Source organism: Calliphora vicina, chromosome 5 (assembly GCF_958450345.1).
Source record: "Calliphora vicina chromosome 5, idCalVici1.1, whole genome shotgun sequence".
In the NCBI taxonomy this organism is placed as follows: Eukaryota; Metazoa; Arthropoda; class Insecta; order Diptera; family Calliphoridae; genus Calliphora; species Calliphora vicina.
In genome coordinates, this window is record NC_088784.1 from 19879513 (window position 1) to 19899833 (window position 20321).

General features: G+C 30.1%; 1 protein-coding gene across 20 annotated transcripts in view; it reads right to left on the bottom strand.

Annotated features, from left to right (window-relative positions):
* Positions 1 to 20321, bottom strand: part of mbl (muscleblind) — a 255772-nt gene that overhangs the window by 85897 nt on the left and 149554 nt on the right. For 10 of the 20 annotated variants that reach the window (XR_010576658.1, XR_010576657.1, XM_065514569.1 and 7 more), the window contains 3 exons: positions 16082 to 16252; positions 9525 to 9704; positions 6374 to 6607 (listed from right to left, as the gene is read on the bottom strand). Coding sequence is in view for 16 of the 20 variants with exons in the window: in XM_065514569.1 (XP_065370641.1) it covers positions 6374 to 6607; positions 9525 to 9704; positions 16082 to 16252 (585 nt within the window). In the remaining 4 variants the exon portion in view is untranslated. The remainder of the gene's footprint in view (positions 1 to 6373; positions 6608 to 9524; positions 9705 to 16081; positions 16253 to 20321) is intronic. The other 10 variants (XR_010576660.1, XR_010576659.1, XM_065514567.1 and 7 more) reach the window with 1 other exon arrangement.

Here is a 20321-nt window from a genome sequence, read left to right on the forward strand (position 1 = left end):
GTGAAAATTTGTATGTAGCATTTGGAAATTTTTTCAATATTCAATCATTCAAAAGAAGAACATTAAGTAGTCAATTTGTTTGTATATCAAACAAAAAACTAAAATTTTGTGAAAATGAGCTAATTCAATTAATTGTGCATAAATTCTAAAAGAATCAATCGATTTTTATGAACGATATCTTATTGTGTTGCTATTATATGTGACTTTGCGATAAATCAATAAATCGAACAATTTCTGCCGTTTTCGATTTTTCATGATTTTTTTAAAACAAAAAAATTAGGTTTTTTCATGTAAAAAATATATTTTTTGCTTCAATTTTTTATTATAACTCCGAAACTACTGAACCGATTGAAACGCAATATATATGTAAAAATTAGTATATAGCATTAGGAAAATTTTCTCAATATTCAATCATTCAAAAGAAGAACATTAAGTAGTCAATTTTTTGCATATCAAACAAAAAACTAAAATTTTGTGAAAATGAGCTAATTCAATTAATTGTGCATAAATTCGAAAAGAATAAATCGATTTTTATGAACGATATCTCATTTGGTTGCTATTACATGTGGCTTTGCGATAAAGCAATAAATCTGAACAATTTCTGCCGTTTTCTATTTTTCATGATTTTTTTAAAACAAAAAAATTTTATATTTTCACTTAAAAAATATTTTTTTTACGCCCTCACTTTACATAGTTTTCTTTCATTTGGAATTCAAATGAATTTAAACGAATACCTGGGGAAACATGTTAATTATGATAAAAATCCACAAAAAACAACTGTGATTGTAGCATTGAATGGTTATATAATAATCAACCCCACATTTATATAATTTTTTTCATAAATCTACAATAATTTCTTTTCAAATCTGACATAAAACTAAACCAAACAGCAGTTAATCCCTTTTCCTTCATCAACATCAATGTAAGAGAATTTTACACTCTGACTCTCACTCTGCCCTTAAGCGAAAAGCATGTTGTAATAAATCCCACAGAAATACGAGAATGAGAGAAAGAATTCTTTTTGCAAAACCAAAGTATGAGTGTGTATTTGTTATTTTTTAATTTTATTTATGATTTATATGGAAATAATCAACAAATTGTTTTTAATAAAAATTAATTTTTGTCATTGTTTTTGTTATTGTTGTTGTTTTTATGATAATATGTTGTATACAAAAACAACCACGAAAATAATACATTATAACAGCAATAACAACAACAACAAACAATGACAATAACTGTGTGCTTCAGTAAAGCATAAAAAAAAATCCTCATCATCAACATTTAAATCGTTGCATATTTTTAGGGCTTTTTTTAATACCTATTAAACAAGTCATATTATTTGCATTTTCATAATAATAATAAATTTTTTTTTTCAATTTCCAGAGCAGGGAGTAAAAGTATGACAAAAAAAAATATAAGAGAAAAAAACAAAAACGAGAATAATTGTGTGTATTTAATGTGTAAATAATAATGTCTACATTGGCATATTCAGTTAATTAAGTTGTGTATGGAATTGTATGGCTGTGTATATGATTATCAAATGTATATGTATAAATTAAACAACAACAAAAAAAGAAAATACAAAATAAATTGTATAAATATATGTAAAATACTATGTATGTATAGAAAACTATTTATGTAGGTTTTAATAAACTAAAGCAACATGTTTGTATGAGTATTACCTACTAGGTATGTTTTTATGTATATGTATGTTGTCATTTGGTTATGTTATACAAAAATATGCTAAAATATTGACAGAAATATTTAAAATATTTAACATCTGCTTTACCGCTATTCAGTTTACAAATTATTCGATTAATTTATATTTGCGGCCAGTTGGATTTTAAATTAAAGAAAGAAAAAAATTGTAATATATCTACTTTCTGGTTGATTAAATAAATGGAGTCTATGGTGAGGAGTTTTTTTTTAAAGTTTTAATCAGGTTTTCTTTTTCTAGTTATTTAATAGAAGTTTTTGGATATATGCAGGAATAAAATATTGGTATTCAAAAACCCAATTAAAAATATAAAACTGATAGGTTCTAGTTCTTTTATCTCTAATTTGGTTTAACTTGTCTATTTTTAAAGTTCGTGAACAGTTTTAGCAGAAACTTCGTGATGACTGATTTCATAGAGACTGTTTTACGGAATACTGGGTGATTCTTTGTAGTTCCTGCCAAAAAGATATATGGAGATCGATTTCGTACAATTCATTCATTAACTAAATACAGCAGGTCAATTTTGTAGAATTGTCACTATAAAATGAGAAAATTAGTTACAAGGAAGACAAGAAGAATATTTGGCTTATTAATGCCCAACGATTCATATAAAATTTATTATGAGAGCTGAACTGAGAGAATCCTAAACAAATTATTGGAGAGCTGAACTGAGATAAACCTCGTTCGTGGCAGAAAGTTGCATTACCGAAAGTCAAATCTTTTTCCTTCACACAAAGTCATTTCAAACAACTAGTGGAGATACAAAAACTTCAGCCAGTTATAGCACGATTTTGAAAAATATGTACCTACATCGTGTATCGTGAATAAAGAACAGAACAATGAGAGCAGAATTATCTTTCAGTGCATATTATTAATTAAAAAGTTAGAAAGTATGGTCGGTCAAGCCCTACCATATAATACCCTACACTAAGTAAAAGAGCAAAAATATTTTTCTTTTAAAATTTCAATAATTTATATTTTTTAAGTGATTTTCTGAAGTGGGCCTTATATGGGAGCTATAAGCAATTATGGACCGATCACCACGTAATTAGGTGGTGTGATTTATGTCTATATGAAAGTTATTTATTTTGAATTTTGTGAGTATACCAACATTTTTATGAGATTTATGTATATTAAAGTGATTTTTGAAAGCGGGTCTATATGGGAGCTATGACTAATTATGGACCGATCGTAACAAAATTTGGTGAAATGAATTTCGTATATATAAAACTTATTTGTAGCGAAATTTCTGGAGAGACAAATATAAATAAAAGATGTATGGCAAATAAAGTCCAATTTCGGGAGGACATTTGTATGGGGGCTAGGTGAAATAATGGACCGATTTCAGCCAATTTCAATAGGCTTGGTTCTTGGGTCGAAAAAATAATATGTACCAAATTTGATCGCAATATCTTCAAAATTGCGACTTGTACTCTGCGCACAAGATTTACATGGATAGCCAACAAACCAACCAGACAGACGGAAGGACGGACATCATTTAATCTACTCAGAAAATGATTTTAAGTCGATCAGTATACTTTAAGGTGGGTGTTAGACCAATATTTTTGGGCGTTACAAACATCTGCACAAACGCATTATACCCTCCCCACTATGGTGGTGTAGGGATAAAGCCTCTGATAGAGTCTTTCCTTAAATTGTTAAGATTTTGAAAAGGAATAAAGTGAGTTTTAAGGCGCAAAAATCTCCAAAATTTAAAGTTTAACAAGTAGGAGGCTATTTTCCTTCACCAACGTTTAATTTAAAATAAGTATTAAAAATTATTTTTGGTGAAAAAAATTCTTGAAAAAAAATTTGTGGAAAAAATCGAGGTAGTTAAGGATTTTGCCTATATATCAGAAATTTAAAAAAAATCGGAAAAAAATGCTTTAAAAAAATTTTTTGGATTAAAAAATATTTTGGGAAAAAATCGAGGTAGTCGAGATTTTTGCCTACATATATCTCAGCCGTTTGTGGGCCGATTTTCTCTATTTTAAATAGCAACCTAACCTGGACTATAGTTGATATATTGATGTATGAAAGTTATTTGGGGACTTTGGAAAGTTGATTTCAACAGACAGACGGACATGATCATATCGACTGCTCTGTCTATACTGATTGCACTCTATATCGATAGAGCTTTCTTCGGAAGAATTGAGTTCTAAAGTCCATTTGGCCAAACAATAAGAAAATATACAGTTTGAGTTCTTCTATGTTGTTAAAATATTTGATGGCAGCTGGAAATTATCTTTGTATAATAAAGGCCTTTTAATAAAGGGTCTTCCAAGGACTTCTGAACATTGACAATTGTAGCAGTCATATTGTTGAAGCTACATCTGTAGAATTGGCTGTCATTTATTCTATTTGTCACCTTGGACGGATATAACGTTCAACAACATGTGCCAATGATAAAATAGTTGGCTTGCGGCATTATTGGTCCATTATTATGTGAGAACGACTTTGGCTGGACCATCACCGCAGACGGCGAATGCTATAGGTCGATGATTACCAATATCTTTTGTCTTGAATTGGATGATATGGACACAAACCACTTGTGGTTTCAACAGGAAGGCGCTACGTTCCACATAGCTCATGGATTTGAGCCACATTGGATATGAGAGATTTGAGGGCATGGTCATCTTATGTGGAGGTGATGTGAACTGGCCACCGAGATCGTTCTATTTGACTCCCTTAGACTATCTCTTGTCTGGTTTTCTTAAGTCGCAAGTCTATTCAAATAAGCGACAAACCACAGCGGCCCCCTAAGCCAACATAATTAATGGCATGATAGGCCTTTTAAACGAATAAAATATTCGATGATACTACGTATCACACTTTGTTTTATTTCAATTTAAAGATAGGAAGCGCTTAATTACCTGTTCCTCGATATCATTAGAAAATCTAAGCGAACGTAAGTTAGTTATTTAAAATCGACTGAACTTGAATTCGTCTATATTGAAAACTTTCGTCCGACATATGGAGAGTTGAAAATACTGAAACCAATTTTTTATGGAACCGTTTATGTTATTGTTCGACTTAGCTATAGAAAGCATGGAAAATGGATTGACACCAAAGCCAAATATCTATGGCGCTGTATTTGTCTGTATTTAATGGGACCAAAAGGTTTCTATATATTATGAGCTGCTGATATCTGGCCAGACCATCACAAGGAATCTGTATCGAATGCAACTGATACGTTTGAAGCAAGCATGGACCGAAATGCGGCCAGACATGAAACAGTAATATTCTACCAAGGCAACGCTCGGTCACTTGTTTCAATACCTGTTAAAAACTGTTTAGAGAGAAGTGGTTCTGATCCTGCCCTGTTCAACTACCATTTGTTTCGATCGATGCAGAACAATTTCTCTGGGATACGTTTCACTTTAGAACATAGTATCTGAAATTGGCTTGATTCGTTCATGGCCTCAAAAGATGGGCAGTTCTTTTGGCTCGGAATCCATTTGTTACCAGAAAGATGGCAAAAGGTCATAGCTAACAATGGCCAAACTTTGAATAAATTTATAATGTAAAAATTTATGAAAATAAAAGCTAAAAATTTAAACTAATTTCGCATAAATCAAACATCCAATATAAGACTTATTTGGAGCGAAATTTGTGTAGATTCCTATATAAATTAAACATTTATGGCCGGTAAAGTCCAAAAATAACGAAGACAATAATACATTATATCAGCAACAACAACAAACAATGACAATAAATGTGCTTCAGTAAAGCATACAAACTGCTCATCATCAACATAAAAATCGTTGCATATTTTTAGGGCTTTTTTTAATAACCAGTAAATAAATCATATTATTAGCATTATCATAAATATTTCGAGAGGAGATAGGACTTTATCGGTCATAAAAAAAACAGTATGAGGGCTAGGTAAAATAATGGACCGATTTCAGGCAGTTCCAGATTCGTGTTTGGGTGGAAAAATTGTGACCTGTACCTGGATAACAAGCCAGAAGGACGGTCATCATTTAATCGACTCAAAAAGTATTTCTGAGTCGATCGGTATACTTTAAGATGAGAGAGACTAATAATAAGAGAATAATATTGAGCGTTACAAACAGCAGCATAAACGTATTATGCACTATGGTGGTGTAGGTTATAATGACTCACAAATGATAATCTGATTTCAATTTGTTTTCTACCTTTCTAAACAACCCTAAAAAATTTATGTACGCTAAACTAACAAACAAAATTAACAAGCGTTTAACACGGGGTGATTCAAAAATATATAAAAATTAAAATAAAACTTGTGATATAATAATCATTACTAAACTATAAACAATAAAAATGTTAAAGCATTTTATTTTAAATATGTAGACTAGACTAAGGAGTAGTATTAAAATATATAATAAATAGTATATTTTGTATGGTGTGTTATGATTTTTTGGTGTTAACGCAAGAAAAAAGTGCTATTAAAGGTTAAAAATTGTCGAAAAATAAAAATATATATTTAAAAAGAAAACTTGGCTCAAATAAAAAAATAATAAAAGTAAACTAAAAAAATGGTTATTAAGCATTTTTTAAAAGGTAGTTAAGAAAAAAAACATAAACAAAAAAAAAAAGAAAAAAAATAAGTTTGTAATAGAAACAAAAAACAAGGTAATAAAAAAATATGTTTGTTTTTTTAGAAATTTGGCATACCGCAGCGGCTGCAGCAACAGCGGTGGCGCGTGATTGCGCCGCTTTTAATTGTGCCTGTAGGTGCAAGGGAGGATGAAAATAGCGGCAGGGATCACGTGTGCATCTACCTTTTACGGCGTCCATGCACACCGTAATGGAACCATCATCGTGTCTGGCAACACTCTCCTGCGGATGTGCAAAACGGCATTCAGATTCGGCACGTTTGCAAGCACCGCGCATAAATTCACGACAAACCTATTAACAGTTTTTCGTAAACAATTTTTTGTTTTTTTTTTTTTGGTTTTTGTGGGAGCACAGCGTTGATTTTGTTTTGGTTTTGTAAATATTTTTTGTAGCATATTTTTTAGCAGCAACAGCAGTGTTTTATTTTTTATATATTTTTTTATATTTGTTGTTGTAGTAGTTGGTGTAATATTTTGTAGCACATGGTGTTTTTTTTTTATATTTTTGATATTTTTTTATTCAAATTTTAGATATTTTTTTGTTTGTTTGATGGTGGTTTTTTTCACATGGACGCAGGATAACAAATGGAACAAGGTAATTCAAGTAAACAATGGTTTTTTTTTTTGGTTTTGGTTTTTAATAGAAAAAATAAAAAAGAAAATTTTGTTTAAAATTTTTGTATTTTTTGTGTTTTAAAGGATTTTGTTTTGTAACAATGGTTAATTATTTTAGCTTGTTTGTTTTCTGGCATATTTAGCTTTTTATTTTGGTTTGCAAAACTTTTGCATGCCAAATTTTGTTAGATTTTGTAAAAGCTTTTGCTAGCTTTTGGCTTTTATAAATTTGAGGGCATTCGATTAGTGCGTTTTGAACATAAACATTTAACAAACAATGGTTAACATAAACAAAAATTAACAATTTATTTTTTTTGGCAGTGGAGGTTTATAATGGGGTCTATATATTCGGCTGAGCTGAATATTATATACCCTTCACCTTAATAAAAGAAAACTGTAATTGAAAAATCAGTATTTTTATATCCGACATCAAAACAGATGTTCATGGCAGACCTACACAATTATATACATATATTCTGGGTCCTTATGAAATTCTGAGACGATCTCGCTATGTCCGTCCTCCTGTCCGTCCGCCTGTCTGTCTATTGAAAACATGATAAGGCACAAAGCAAAAGAGCTCGCTGGCTGAAATTCTCTGTGTAAATAAACAAGTTTGAACCTAAATCTTTCTACCATCTTTTGTGAGGATCGCTGCTATTTTTTGTGAAAAATCGTCTAATAACTATGGCTGGGATTTCCGCCCATGCAGAATCGTTTAGTATATTGGTTATACACTAACATAATATTTATTTATATAGTTTTTTTTTAAGATTTTTTAGATTTTTTTCAAAAAGTCTGGCAAACTTTTTTTTCCAGAAATTGCCCCACTGTTGGTCCATATTTGTAAGTTGTATATTTCTAAGTTATTCATTGGAAAGGCCTTTGAAATACCTTTAGTTTGGTATATATATTGTCTGTATACATAATATAGTATACGAGATATAGACAATTACATTAAAAGCCACGCCCATCTGAAAGTAGGCGTTGCCTCCAAATAGCTTGGATTGCTGTGTACTCTTAATTATAGACAATTTTAGAGATAAAGCTTTGAATATGCTATGAAAATGTTCACTAGAACCTAAAACCCGATACCGATTTTAATGATTTTTTAGAAATTTAGAAATTTTTTTGTGAAAATTAATTTTTTTTAAATCGAATTAGTCATAAATTTTTGCTTATATATCAGTCATTTATGAGCTGAATTTTAGTATTTTAAATACCAGAACTCATATGTCTATAATTAAAATATTGAGACCACATGTGGGTCCGTTAATAATCTGGGGGTTTTGAAAATCCTACTCGTGTCCGTCATCTAAAAGACTCAAGAATATATTTTATAAGGTTGCAAATGGATATTGTAGCAACAAAAAACTTTATGGTGAAGGGCATAATTAACAATTTATTTGAGTATTTATTTGTTTCTTTATTAAATATCACAATTTTTAGTTGTTAGTAAAAACAAACGAATTGTTAAAGTTAAACACAACAAAAAACTTTAGATTATTTTCGAAATGTGTGAGAAATTTATTTATAGCTAATGGAAACAATTGCATAAAACACGGAAACCAATTTGAATTAAAAATGAAGGAATTGAACAGTATGTTCAGGGAAAACCCCTAAGAACCAGCTAAATGGTAGTACGAAGTTCAGTATTGCTAAAATCGAAATCTTTTAAACGAATTTTTGGAAATAAAATTGACCTGATGGAAAGCTTTTTGTCAAATAAAACTCCCCTAAAAATCCTTACAAAAAATAACCAATTCTATAAATTTCCAAAAAAAAATGATTTTTTTTAAAATTTTGTTAATTTTCAACTTATTTTCTTTTTTATTTTCAAAATTGATTTTTTTCTTAGCAAAAGCTTTGCAAAAGTTTTAATGTTTTTATGGTAAAAAATAATAAATATATTTTGTTGAATAACTAAAAACTGAAACTAAAGAAATGAGTTTTTCTCAAGCAGCTGGGTTCTCAAAGAAATAATTAATTAAAGATTTTAAATCAAAACATAAAAGACAAATTCCAATTGGTTTTTTAAAGTTGAAAAAAATATATATTGTTCCCTTATTTTCTTAAAAAAAAAAACAAATACGAATGTGTGATTTTTATAAAATTTTCCATAATTTTCAAAAGAAGTTAAATGTAAATAAAAAACAATATCGACTACAAAATAATAATAAAACTAAAAAATATTTATACAATTTTTTTTGTTTCATAATTTCTTTGTATAAAAGCTTAACATTTTGTTAATTAAAAAAAAAATTAAACAATTTTTTAAAACATACATTATCAAAATAAAAAAAATTTATATACAATATTTTAGTTTTTCTTTAAAAATAAATTAAAAAACTTAATATTAATTTAACGAAACAATAAAAAACTTATATAAAAAAACATGCTTTTTATATAGTTTTAATTCAGTTAATTTGTTGTAACATTATTTTTTTACAAAATATAATTTAATAAAATAATAATTTATAACAAAAAAAAAAACAATAACTCAATCATTAATTAGAAATATAGAGAGAGTTAAATAAGTAAAAGTTTGAAAGAAAAACACAAACTTTATAAAAACATGCTTTTGACAAAAAACTTACCTCTAATCGATCGGAACGTGGTATTTTTTGTTGAGCCACTTGTACCGCTTGCGGTACAACTGGTCCCAATTGTGAGACAGCTGTAGGATCAGGACCCAATAAGGCAGGCACTAAATGACCAGGTGCAAAATATGGACTGTAGGTGTTAGCAGGTATGCCAGTTAAATAAGGATTTGTGGCCTGAAAATAGAAAGAAATTTAAAAGAGATTAAACAAATGATTCAAAATTTAACATTAAGGAAAATATTAAGGATAATTAGAATAGAAGTATAGCAGAACTAGAACAGAACTAGAACAGAACTAGAACAGAACTAGAACAGAACTAGAACAGAACTAGAACAGAACTAGAACAGAACTAGAACAGAACTAGAACAGAACTAGAACAGAACTAGAACAGAACTAGAACAGAACTAGAACAGAACTAGAACAGAACTAGAACAGAACTAGAACAGAACTAGAACAGAACTAGAACAGAACTAGAACAGAACTAGAACAGAACTAGAACAGAACTAGAACAGAACTAGAACAGAACTAGAACAGAACTAGAACAGAACTAGAACAGAACTAGAACAGAACTAGAACAGAACTAGAACAGAACTAGAACAGAACTAGAACAGAACTAGAACAGAACTAGAACAGAACTAGAACAGAACTAGAACAGAACTAGAACAGAACTAGAACAGAACTAGAACAGAACTAGAACAGAACTAGAACAGAACTAGAACAGAACTAGAACAGAACTAGAACAGAACTAGAACAGAACTAGAACAGAACTAGAACAGAACTAGAACAGAACTAGAACAGAACTAGAACAGAACTAGAACAGAACTAGAACAGAACTAGAACAGAACTAGAACAGAACTAGAACAGAACTAGAACAGAAGAGAACTTGAACTAAATTTGAACTACTTCCAAAATCTACAACTGAGTATATATTTCCTCATTAACAGTTTCCAATTAAACGCACTATTTATCCAACCAAGTATATCATAAATCATTGCAGTTTTTGTTATTATTGCAAATCACACCCTTTTACATTTTCCAGGTGTAAACAAAAGGCGTCATGTTAACAGCATCAGTTAACATTATTATTATTGTTATTCATTATTATTTTTATTTATTTATTATGTTGACTTTTTATTATTATGTACTCGCATTATTATTATTATTTGGTATTATTTTTTTTTATTTATTATTGTTATTGAACCGAGGGTGTATACAATTCTTTCTCATTCATCCATTTATATAATAACGAACGTATTATACGTTGAAAAATAAAACCCAGCTATTGTTCTTTAATAACAGAGAAATATAACCATAATATATTCCATTTACAAATGTAACATATTTTTGTTTTATATGAATTTCTCGGTAGTTTACACAAATCTTAACAGTAGCAAAACGGCAACGAAACGAAAAAAGAAAAAGAATTAAATAAAATATATAAAATACTGGTGGTTTTTTTCACCTTAATCCAATGACCTTACTTTGTAAATACAGATTTTTTTTTGTATGACATACCTACATGTGTACATAAAATGTATACAGTGTAGGATAAAATTAATAATTAGGGAATTGTATAGATAATTTTGAAATCTAGAGAATCATGCGATGGAGATATTTGAACTAGGGTTCTATAGCTGAAAGAAAAAGTCGACTTTTCGACCTTTCGACTTTTTCCGTTTTTTAAAAAGTCAACTTTTCGAACTTTCGACTCTTGGTAATTTATGAAAAATCGACTTTTCGAAATTTCGACTTTTTAGTTAATCAACTTTTTTCGACTATTCGACTTTTTCCGACTATTTTCGACTTTCTTTGTTCGAACAATCGACTTATAGAACCCTAATTTGCGCATACCTCCATAACTGATATTAGTCTAATGAGGAGTGCTAAGAGTTCCCAAGTTTAGAAGTCTGTAATTAATATTTCATTTCTCTTGTATATGATTTTAAAATCGTATTTGATAGTACTAATTCGGATCTCCTTCTTCACAGGACTTATTTTTGAAATATTTTAATAGTCTTGTCCATTGTGTTCTCAATTTCACATTAGAGTGTTTTGAAAGATCATTTAAGAGATTCGACTTTCTTCTATTCCAACGTTTCACATTACTTGTTATCTCGTTTCAAACTTGAGTACTTCAGTTCCAGTTCTAGTTCAGGTTCTAGTTTAGGTTCTAGTTTAGGTTCTAGTTCTGTTCTAGTTCTGTTCTAGTTCTGTTCTAGTTCTGTTCTAGTTCTGTTCTAGTTCTGTTCTAGTTCTGTTCTAGTTCTGTTCTAGTTCTGTTCTAGTTCTGTTCTAGTTCTGTTCTAGTTCTGTTCTAGTTCTGTTCTAGTTCTGTTCTAGTTCTGTTCTGTTCTAGTTCTGTTCTAGTTCTGTTCTAGTTCTGTTCTAGTTCTGTTCTAGTTCTGTTCTAGTTCTGTTCTAGTTCTGTTCTAGTTCTGTTCTAGTTCTGTTCTAGTTCTGTTCTAGTTCTGTTCTAGTTCTGTTCTAGTTCTGTTCTAGTTCTGTTCTAGTTCTGTTCTAGTTCTGTTCTAGTTCTGTTCTAGTTCTGTTCTAGTTCTGTTCTAGTTCTGTTCTAGTTCTGTTCTAGTTCTGTTCTAGTTCTGTTCTAGTTCTGTTCTAGTTCTGTTCTAGTTCTGTTCTAGTTCTGTTCTAGTTCTGTTCTAGTTCTGTTCTAGTTCTGTTCTAGTTCTGTTCTAGTTCTGTTCTAGTTCTGTTCTAGTTCTGTTCTAGTTCTGTTCTAGTTCTGTTCTAGTTCTGTTCTAGTTCTGTTCTAGTTCTGTTCTAGTTCTGTTCTAGTTCTGTTCTAGTTCTGTTCTAGTTCTGTTCTAGTTCTGTTCTAGTTCTGTTCTAGTTCTGTTCTAGTTCTGTTCTAGTTCTGTTCTAGTTCTGTTCTAGTTCTGTTCTAGTTCTGTTCTAGTTCTGTTCTAGTTCTGTTCTAGTTCTGTTCTAGTTCTGTTCTAGTTCTGTTCTAGTTCTGTTCTAGTTCTGTTCTAGTTCTGTTCTAGTTCTGTTCTAGTTCTGTTCTAGTTCTGTTCTAGTTCTGTTCTAGTTCTGTTCTAGTTCTGTTCTAGTTCTGTTCTAGTTCTGTTCTAGTTCTGTTCTAGTTCTGTTCTAGTTCTGTTCTAGTTCTGTTCTAGTTCTGTTCTAGTTCTGTTCTAGTTCTGTTCTAGTTCTGTTCTAGTTCTGTTCTAGTTCTGTTCTAGTTCTGTTCTAGTTCTGTTCTAGTTCTGTTCTAGTTCTGTTCTAGTTCTGTTCTAGTTCTGTTCTAGTTCTGTTCTAGTTCTGTTCTAGTTCTGTTCTAGTTCTGTTCTAGTTCTGTTCTAGTTCTGTTCTAGTTCTGTTCTAGTTCTGTTCTAGTTCTGTTCTAGTTCTGTTCTAGTTCTGTTCTAGTTCTGTTCTAGTTCTGTTCTAGTTCTGTTCTAGTTCTGTTCTAGTTCTGTTCTAGTTCTGTTCTAGTTCTGTTCTAGTTCTGTTCTAGTTCTGTTCTAGTTCTGTTCTAGTTCTGTTCTAGTTCTGTTCTAGTTCTGTTCTAGTTCTGTTCTAGTTCTGTTCTAGTTCTGTTCTAGTTCTGTTCTAGTTCTGTTCTAGTTCTGTTCTAGTTCTGTTCTAGTTCTGTTCTAGTTCTGTTCTAGTTCTGTTCTAGTTCTGTTCTAGTTCTGTTCTAGTTCTGTTCTAGTTCTGTTCTAGTTCTGTTCTAGTTCTGTTCTAGTTCTGTTCTAGTTCTGTTCTAGTTCTGTTCTAGTTCTGTTCTAGTTCTGTTCTAGTTCTGTTCTAGTTCTGTTCTAGTTCTGTTCTAGTTCTGTTCTAGTTCTGTTCTAGTTCTGTTCTAGTTCTGTTCTAGTTCTGTTCTAGTTCTGTTCTAGTTCTGTTCTAGTTCTGTTCTAGTTCTGTTCTAGTTCTGTTCTAGTTCTGTTCTAGTTCTGTTCTAGTTCTGTTCTAGTTCTGTTCTAGTTCTGTTCTAGTTCTGTTCTAGTTCTGTTCTAGTTCTGTTCTAGTTCTGTTCTAGTTCTGTTCTAGTTCTGTTCTAGTTCTGTTCTAGTTCTGTTCTAGTTCCGTTCTAGTTCTGTTCTAAATCTGTTCTAGTTCTGTTCCAGTTCTGTTCTAGTTCTGTTCTAGTTCTGTTCTAGTTCTGTTCTAGTTCTGTTCCAGTTCTGTTCTAGTTCTGTTCTAGTTCTGTTCTAGTTCTGTTCTAGTTCTGTTCTAGTTCTGTTCTAGTTCTGTTCTAGTTCTGTTCTAGTTCTGTTCTAGTTCTGTTCTAGTTCTGTTCTAGTTCTGTTCTAGTTCTGTTCTAGTTCTGTTCTAGTTCTGTTCTAGTTCTGTTCTAGTTCTGTTCTAGTTCTGTTCTAGTTCTGTTCTAGTTCTGTTCTAGTTCTGTTCTAGTTCTGTTCTAGTTCTGTTCTAGTTCTGTTCTAGTTCTGTTCTAGTTCTGTTCTAGTTCTGTTCTAGTTCTGTTCTAGTTCTGTTCTAGTTCTGTTCTAGTTCTGTTCTAGTTCTGTTCTAGTTCTGTTCTAGTTCTGTTCTAGTTCTGTTCTAGTTCTGTTCTAGTTCTGTTCTAGTTCTGTTCTAGTTCTGTTCTAGTTCTGTTCTAGTTCTGTTCTAGTTCTGTTCTAGTTCTGTTCTAGTTCTGTTCTAGTTCTGTTCTAGTTCTGTTCTAGTTCTGTTCTAGTTCTGTTCTAGTTCTGTTCTAGTTCTGTTCTAGTTCTGTTCTAGTTCTGTTCTAGTTCTGTTCTAGTTCTGTTCTAGTTCTGTTCTAGTTCTGTTCTAGTTCTGTTCTAGTTCTGTTCTAGTTCTGTTCTGTTCTAGTTCTGTTCTAGTTCTGTTCTAGTTCTGTTCTAGTTCTGTTCTAGTTCTGTTCTAGTTCTGTTCTAGTTCTGTTCTAGTTCTGTTCTAGTTCTGTTCTAGTTCTGTTCTAGTTCTGTTCTGTTCTAGTTCTGTTCTAGTTCTGTTCTAGTTCTGTTCTAGTTCTGTTCTAGTTCTGTTCTAGTTCTGTTCTAGTTCTGTTCTAGTTCTGTTCTGTTCTAGTTCTGTTCTAGTTCTGTTCTAGTTCTGTTCTAGTTCTGTTCTAGTTCTGTTCTAGTTCTGTTCTAGTTCTGTTCTAGTTCTGTTCTGTTCTAGTTCTGTTCTAGTTCTGTTCTAGTTCTGTTCTAGTTCTGTTCTAGTTCTGTTCTAGTTCTGTTCTAGTTCTGTTCTAGTTCTGTTCTAGTTCTGTTCTAGTTCTGTTCTAGTTCTGTTCTAGTTCTGTTCTAGTTCTGTTCTAGTTCAGGTTCAATTCTAGAAATTATCATTTGGCACATTTTCGTTATCCTTTTGTTGTTCTGCCCTCCACTGTATATACAACTATTTGCCGTGTATATATTTTATTTTATTTTAGTAATATTTACTTTTTTTCTTTTATTTTTTTTTCAGCTCTGTTCATATTTTCCACCATGTTTAACCACAACTATTAACCCATATTGTTCCTCTGGAATATGTATGAATAAAATATTATAATGCGGATGTTGGGTGTGTTGAATGAATTAATGAAAATGAACCAAAAACAACAAGAAAAGCAAAAAACGAGAAAACGTAGTTTGGCAATGGCAACCAGCAAATAACCGAAAGGAGTTTCCACTAGTGGCTGATGGAAACTCACAGAGCGAGGGGTGCAACAGTGAAGTGAAGAAGTATTTTTCGCGCATTTTTACAAAATAATTTAACATCATCTCTACACAATACATAAATTACGTGTTTAAATAACATTTTATTTGCCTCTGTGCACTATTTTGATTCTGCATTTTTTTTTTCATTTGGGTACAAAGTTTTTTCTGTGTACTTTTGATTCCATTTTGTAGTAGTAGTTTATACATTTCCGTTGGCCAAGTGAGGCTGTGTAGCAATAATTTGTGTGTTTTGTTAAACTTAGCTACTCTGCAGCGAAGTAGTAGTTTTACATGCTGCTAAATGTCAAATCTTTTACTATCCCTAGTTTTATTATTTTTTTTTTGTTGGTCAAAATAAATTTTTTCGGTTAGCATGATTTTACAAAAAAAAATTAAGTCTCACAAAAAAAAAACTACACTGTAAAGATGTGATTATTACATTTATCTTATAAATATTCATATTTTTGTTTGCAAGGCAACTTAACACTTTTTTGTGTTTGATGTTGATGGGAGATGGAAAATCATCAGCATCACCATCACAATGATTTTCCGTATTTGTAGAGGAGAACAGATTTTTGGGCTAAATGTTTGTGACAAAGAGCCGGAAAGGAAAGAAAGACTCATGGTGGTTTTATGCATAAATTGTGTAAATTTCACAAAAAAATATCACTGTAATGGTTTTTCTTTTTTTTTAAAAATATTTAACACAGTGATACTATCTAAACAATTTTAGCAATGTCTTACACTTTATATTTATTGGAAAATTATTAAGAATTTTTAATTTTTCTGGAAACAATTTAATATTGCTATTTCTCTGAATTTTTAAGTGAAGTGGTGATATTAATATTAAATCCTCTACATGAATGATTTCCTAAAATAATTTGTATTTAAAACTTTGTTTGATTTACTTACCACTTGTGGCACTTGTCCTGGTATAACCGGCTGTCCTGGTGCAATACCCATCTGTTGCATTAGTGCATTTTTCAAGGCAAGATGATTACGGCCATTTATCAACAATTGATCCTTCAAATGTTGTGGAGGATGAAAATATTTGCAAGGCGGTTTATCACGATTACAACGACCCTAAAAATATAAAAACAAAATACATTTAGTTAATATTATTTAACATTTATCTTGCTCACTCTTAATGCCTGAGCAAAAACAAAGAACATCAATTGAAATCTAAGGTTTCTTGCTGATAATAATAAACTTGTAAATAACCTAAAATATGTGTTGAATGTTTTTGGAAACTAAGTCCATAAATAAATTATCAATATAGCCAAAACAAAAAAAAAGGACAACAGAAAATATTTCTTTATTTATTTTTTCAGTTACTTTAAGACTTTGTGTTATGTTTCTTTGTTTTTTTTTCCAACATTTTAGTGGAAAATAACAAAATAACGAACGCTAAGCAATATATATTAGAGCAGCTAAAGGAAATATGTCTTTTAAAGCTGCCAGGAGTAAAACTAAGAGAGAGAGCGAAAAAAAAAGAAATAAATATTATCCTTAAATATGTAAGGAGCAAGAACAACAATATGTTTTAAGATTCTGGCATTGTTTTCATGGCTGCCTTGTTTTTCTAGCTTTTGTTTATTGTACAAAGGAGTATGTGATAATTTCAACTTCATCAAGGACTATGGAGCTTTTTTTTCGTTTTGGTAGCTTAGTAAGTTTGTGTTGGGAAGTATGTATGTGTGTTTTTGGTGATGTCATTTGTCTCTTTTGTTACTTTAGTTTTTATAAAAATATGTTTGTTAGTTGCTTTTTGTTTTATTGTAGTTAGTGTGAACATGTTTTCACACACTGGCAGTTTGGTGTTTCCAGACATATTTTTAAATACCCTACAGTAAGAGTATAAAATAATATCACAGTGCACAATGTTGAAGAATCAACATTTTTTGGAAAAAAATCTGGCATTTCTTAACGGCTCATCCGATTGGGATAAAATTTGACAAGGGCATAGCCAAGGAGTATTCAAGTTCAACTTATTAAAATGGGCCCTACAAATCATCCAGGGGCGGCGCTATGGGGGCTCAAATTAGGGTACCTTCGACATGTAAAATTTTTTTGTTTCCATTCCGATTTTAAAGATTTTTATATTTTTGGAAAGCGATGCTTGCATATGCTATTTATCTCTTATAATTTTCGAGTTATAGGCATTTAAAAATTGATATTTTAAGATTTTGTCATACCTTGGTCCGAATTTTTTAAAAATATAGGTCGGACTTTTCGACGGAATGGACTCGAACTGTTGATAAGACAACTAAATTAATAATAACATACAAAAGATTTCAGAACAATATCCATTATGGATCCAAAAATAAACGATTTTCAATTTAAGTATTAAAAAAATAGTTGATTTTTGCTGTTTTTTGGGCGAAAAGGGGACTTAACTATTTTGTTATTAAAAATAAACTTTCTTTAAGAACATATAACAATTATATATTTTTCTGTAAGGTATCTTTAAGAAGAACATTTTGGTATAAAAAACATGACCTACTTTTCGAGTATGTCACCCCTACGCCCTTCGGAATGTGACCTATTTTTTATCATGGCCACATGTTCTAAAATCCCAAAGCTGGGATCAAAAATCGGGAAGCAGTTTTAGAAACCTTAGTGTGTATCCTATTTATTCCCAAAGTATTTTCCCAGCCCAGAAGGAAATGTGGACCCCATTGGCAAAATTGGAAAAAATCGGATGGGAAACAAGTAAATTGCACGTGTTTAAAAACTTTACATGTCGAAGGTACCCTAATTTGAGCCCCCATAGCGACGCCCCTGGATCAATTGTAGGGCCTATTTTAATAAGTTAATCTCGAATTCTCCTTGGCTACGCCCTTGCAAAATTTTGTCCCGATTAGATGATCCGTTTAGAAATGCCAGATTTATTTCCAAAAAATTTTGATTCTGCCCCACTGTGCAGTTATACTTTTTCTAAAGAAAATGTGATATTTTGTATAGAAAATCTTCAGTATAACAGTATTTTCTGTAGAAAATCTTCAGTATAATACTAATTTCTATAGAAAATCTTCAGTATAACAATATTTTCTACAGAAAATCTTCAGTATAACAGTATTTTCAATAGAGAATATTCAGTATAACAGATATTATATAGAAAATCTTCAGTATAACAGTATTTTCTGTAGAAAATCTTCAGTATAACACTAATTTCTATAGAAAATCTTCAGTGTAACAGTATTTTCAATAGAAAATCTTCAGTATAACACTAATTTCTATAGAAAATCTTCTGTATAACAATATTTTCTATAGAAAATCTTCAGTATAACAGTATTTTCTATAGAGAATCTTCAGTATAATAGATATTATATAGAAAATCTTCAGTATAACAGTATTTTCTATAGAAAATCTTCAGTATAACAGTATTTTCTATAGAAAATCTTCAGTATAACAGTATTTTCTATAGAAAATCTTCAGTATAACAGTATTTTCTATAGAAAATCTTCAGTATAACAATGTTTTTTTAGAAAATTTTGAGTATAACAATATTTTCTATAGAAAATCTTCAGTATAACAGATATTATATAGAAATTATCCAGTATAACAGTATGTTCTATTTAAAATCTTCAGTATAACAGTATTTTCTTTAGAAAATCTTCAATATAACACTAATTTCTATAGAAATTCTTCAGTATAACAGTATTTTCTAAAGAAAATCTTGAGTATAACAGAATTTTCTATAGAAAATCTTCAGTATAACAGTATTTTTTAGAAAATTTTGAGTATAAAAATATTTTCTATAGAAATCTTCAGTATAACAGTATGTTCTATAGAAAATCTTCAGTATAACACTAATTTCTATAGAAAATCTTCAGTATAACAGTATTTTCTATAGAGAATCTTCAGTATAACAGATATTATATAGAAAATCTTCAGTATAACAGATATTATATAGAAAATCTTCAGTATAACAGTATTTTCTATAGAAAATCTTCAGTATAACAGTATTTTCTATAGAAAATCTTCAGTATAACAGTATTTTCTATAGAAAATCTTCTGTACAACAGTATTTTCTATAGAAGATCTTCAGTATAACAATGTTTTTTTAGAAAATTTTGAGTATAACAATATTTTCAATAGAAAATCTTGAGTATAGCAGTATGTTCTATAGAAAATCTTCAATATAACAGTATTTTCTATAGAAAATGTGTAGTATAACAGTATAACAATATTTTCTATAGAAAATCTTTAGGATAACAGTATTTTCTATAGAAAATCGTGAGTATAACACTATGTTCTACATAAAATCTTCAGTATAACAGTATTTTCTATAGAAAATCTTTGGTATAACAGTATTATCTATAGTATAACAATGTTTTCTAAAGAAAATGTATCACAGTGATACTTTTGCTGTTACAAAATATCCTGATATTATAGTTTCTATAAAAATTAGAACTGTAAGTCTTTGTCTATACAAATATCTAGTAAAAGCTTTATATAATGAACTTTTAAGTCGTTCCTTCCCAGCTTTTTTTATATTTCGCGCTTTTTGTTCTTGATCTCGCACTCCATTCATTTTATTTTATTTCTTTACTTTTGTTATTTGTAGCTCTTAATATTTTATTTTATTTCAGTTTCTAGTTTCTCTACTACCACCAAGTTACTAAGCAATTTTTGTGTGTGCGTTGAAAAAGTTATCCTTTGAGCTTTAAGCACATAAATTATCACTTAATAAATTACATTAGTAAGCGAAATACAACTACTGCTCTTACAGTAACAAAAAAAAATATAACACTTCCATTTATACTTTTAAATATAGTAAAGACTTTGTGTGTGTTTGTGTTATTGTAATGAATACCCCTGTTATTATTGCCAGATTTAAGGATTTTGTTTTCCCCTAGTTTTTCATTATTTTTGCAAAAATAACTTAAATTTGAAACATTAAATAGTAATTCTTGGAATTATATTCCAAGGGTGTTTAATTTAAACTGAAATGACTAAGTCTCCTAGAATAATAATTCATCTAGATATTTAGATAACAAAATAAAAATAAAAAACTTTTTTAAAATTCCTAGAAGTTTGGCAAAATGTTTTTAGAACAAAAGTAGGAACTTGAAGCTAACTAACAATTATTTATCTAAATATTTGCTTAAGCTTAAGGAAATTTTAAAAATTTCTTAGAATATCAAGA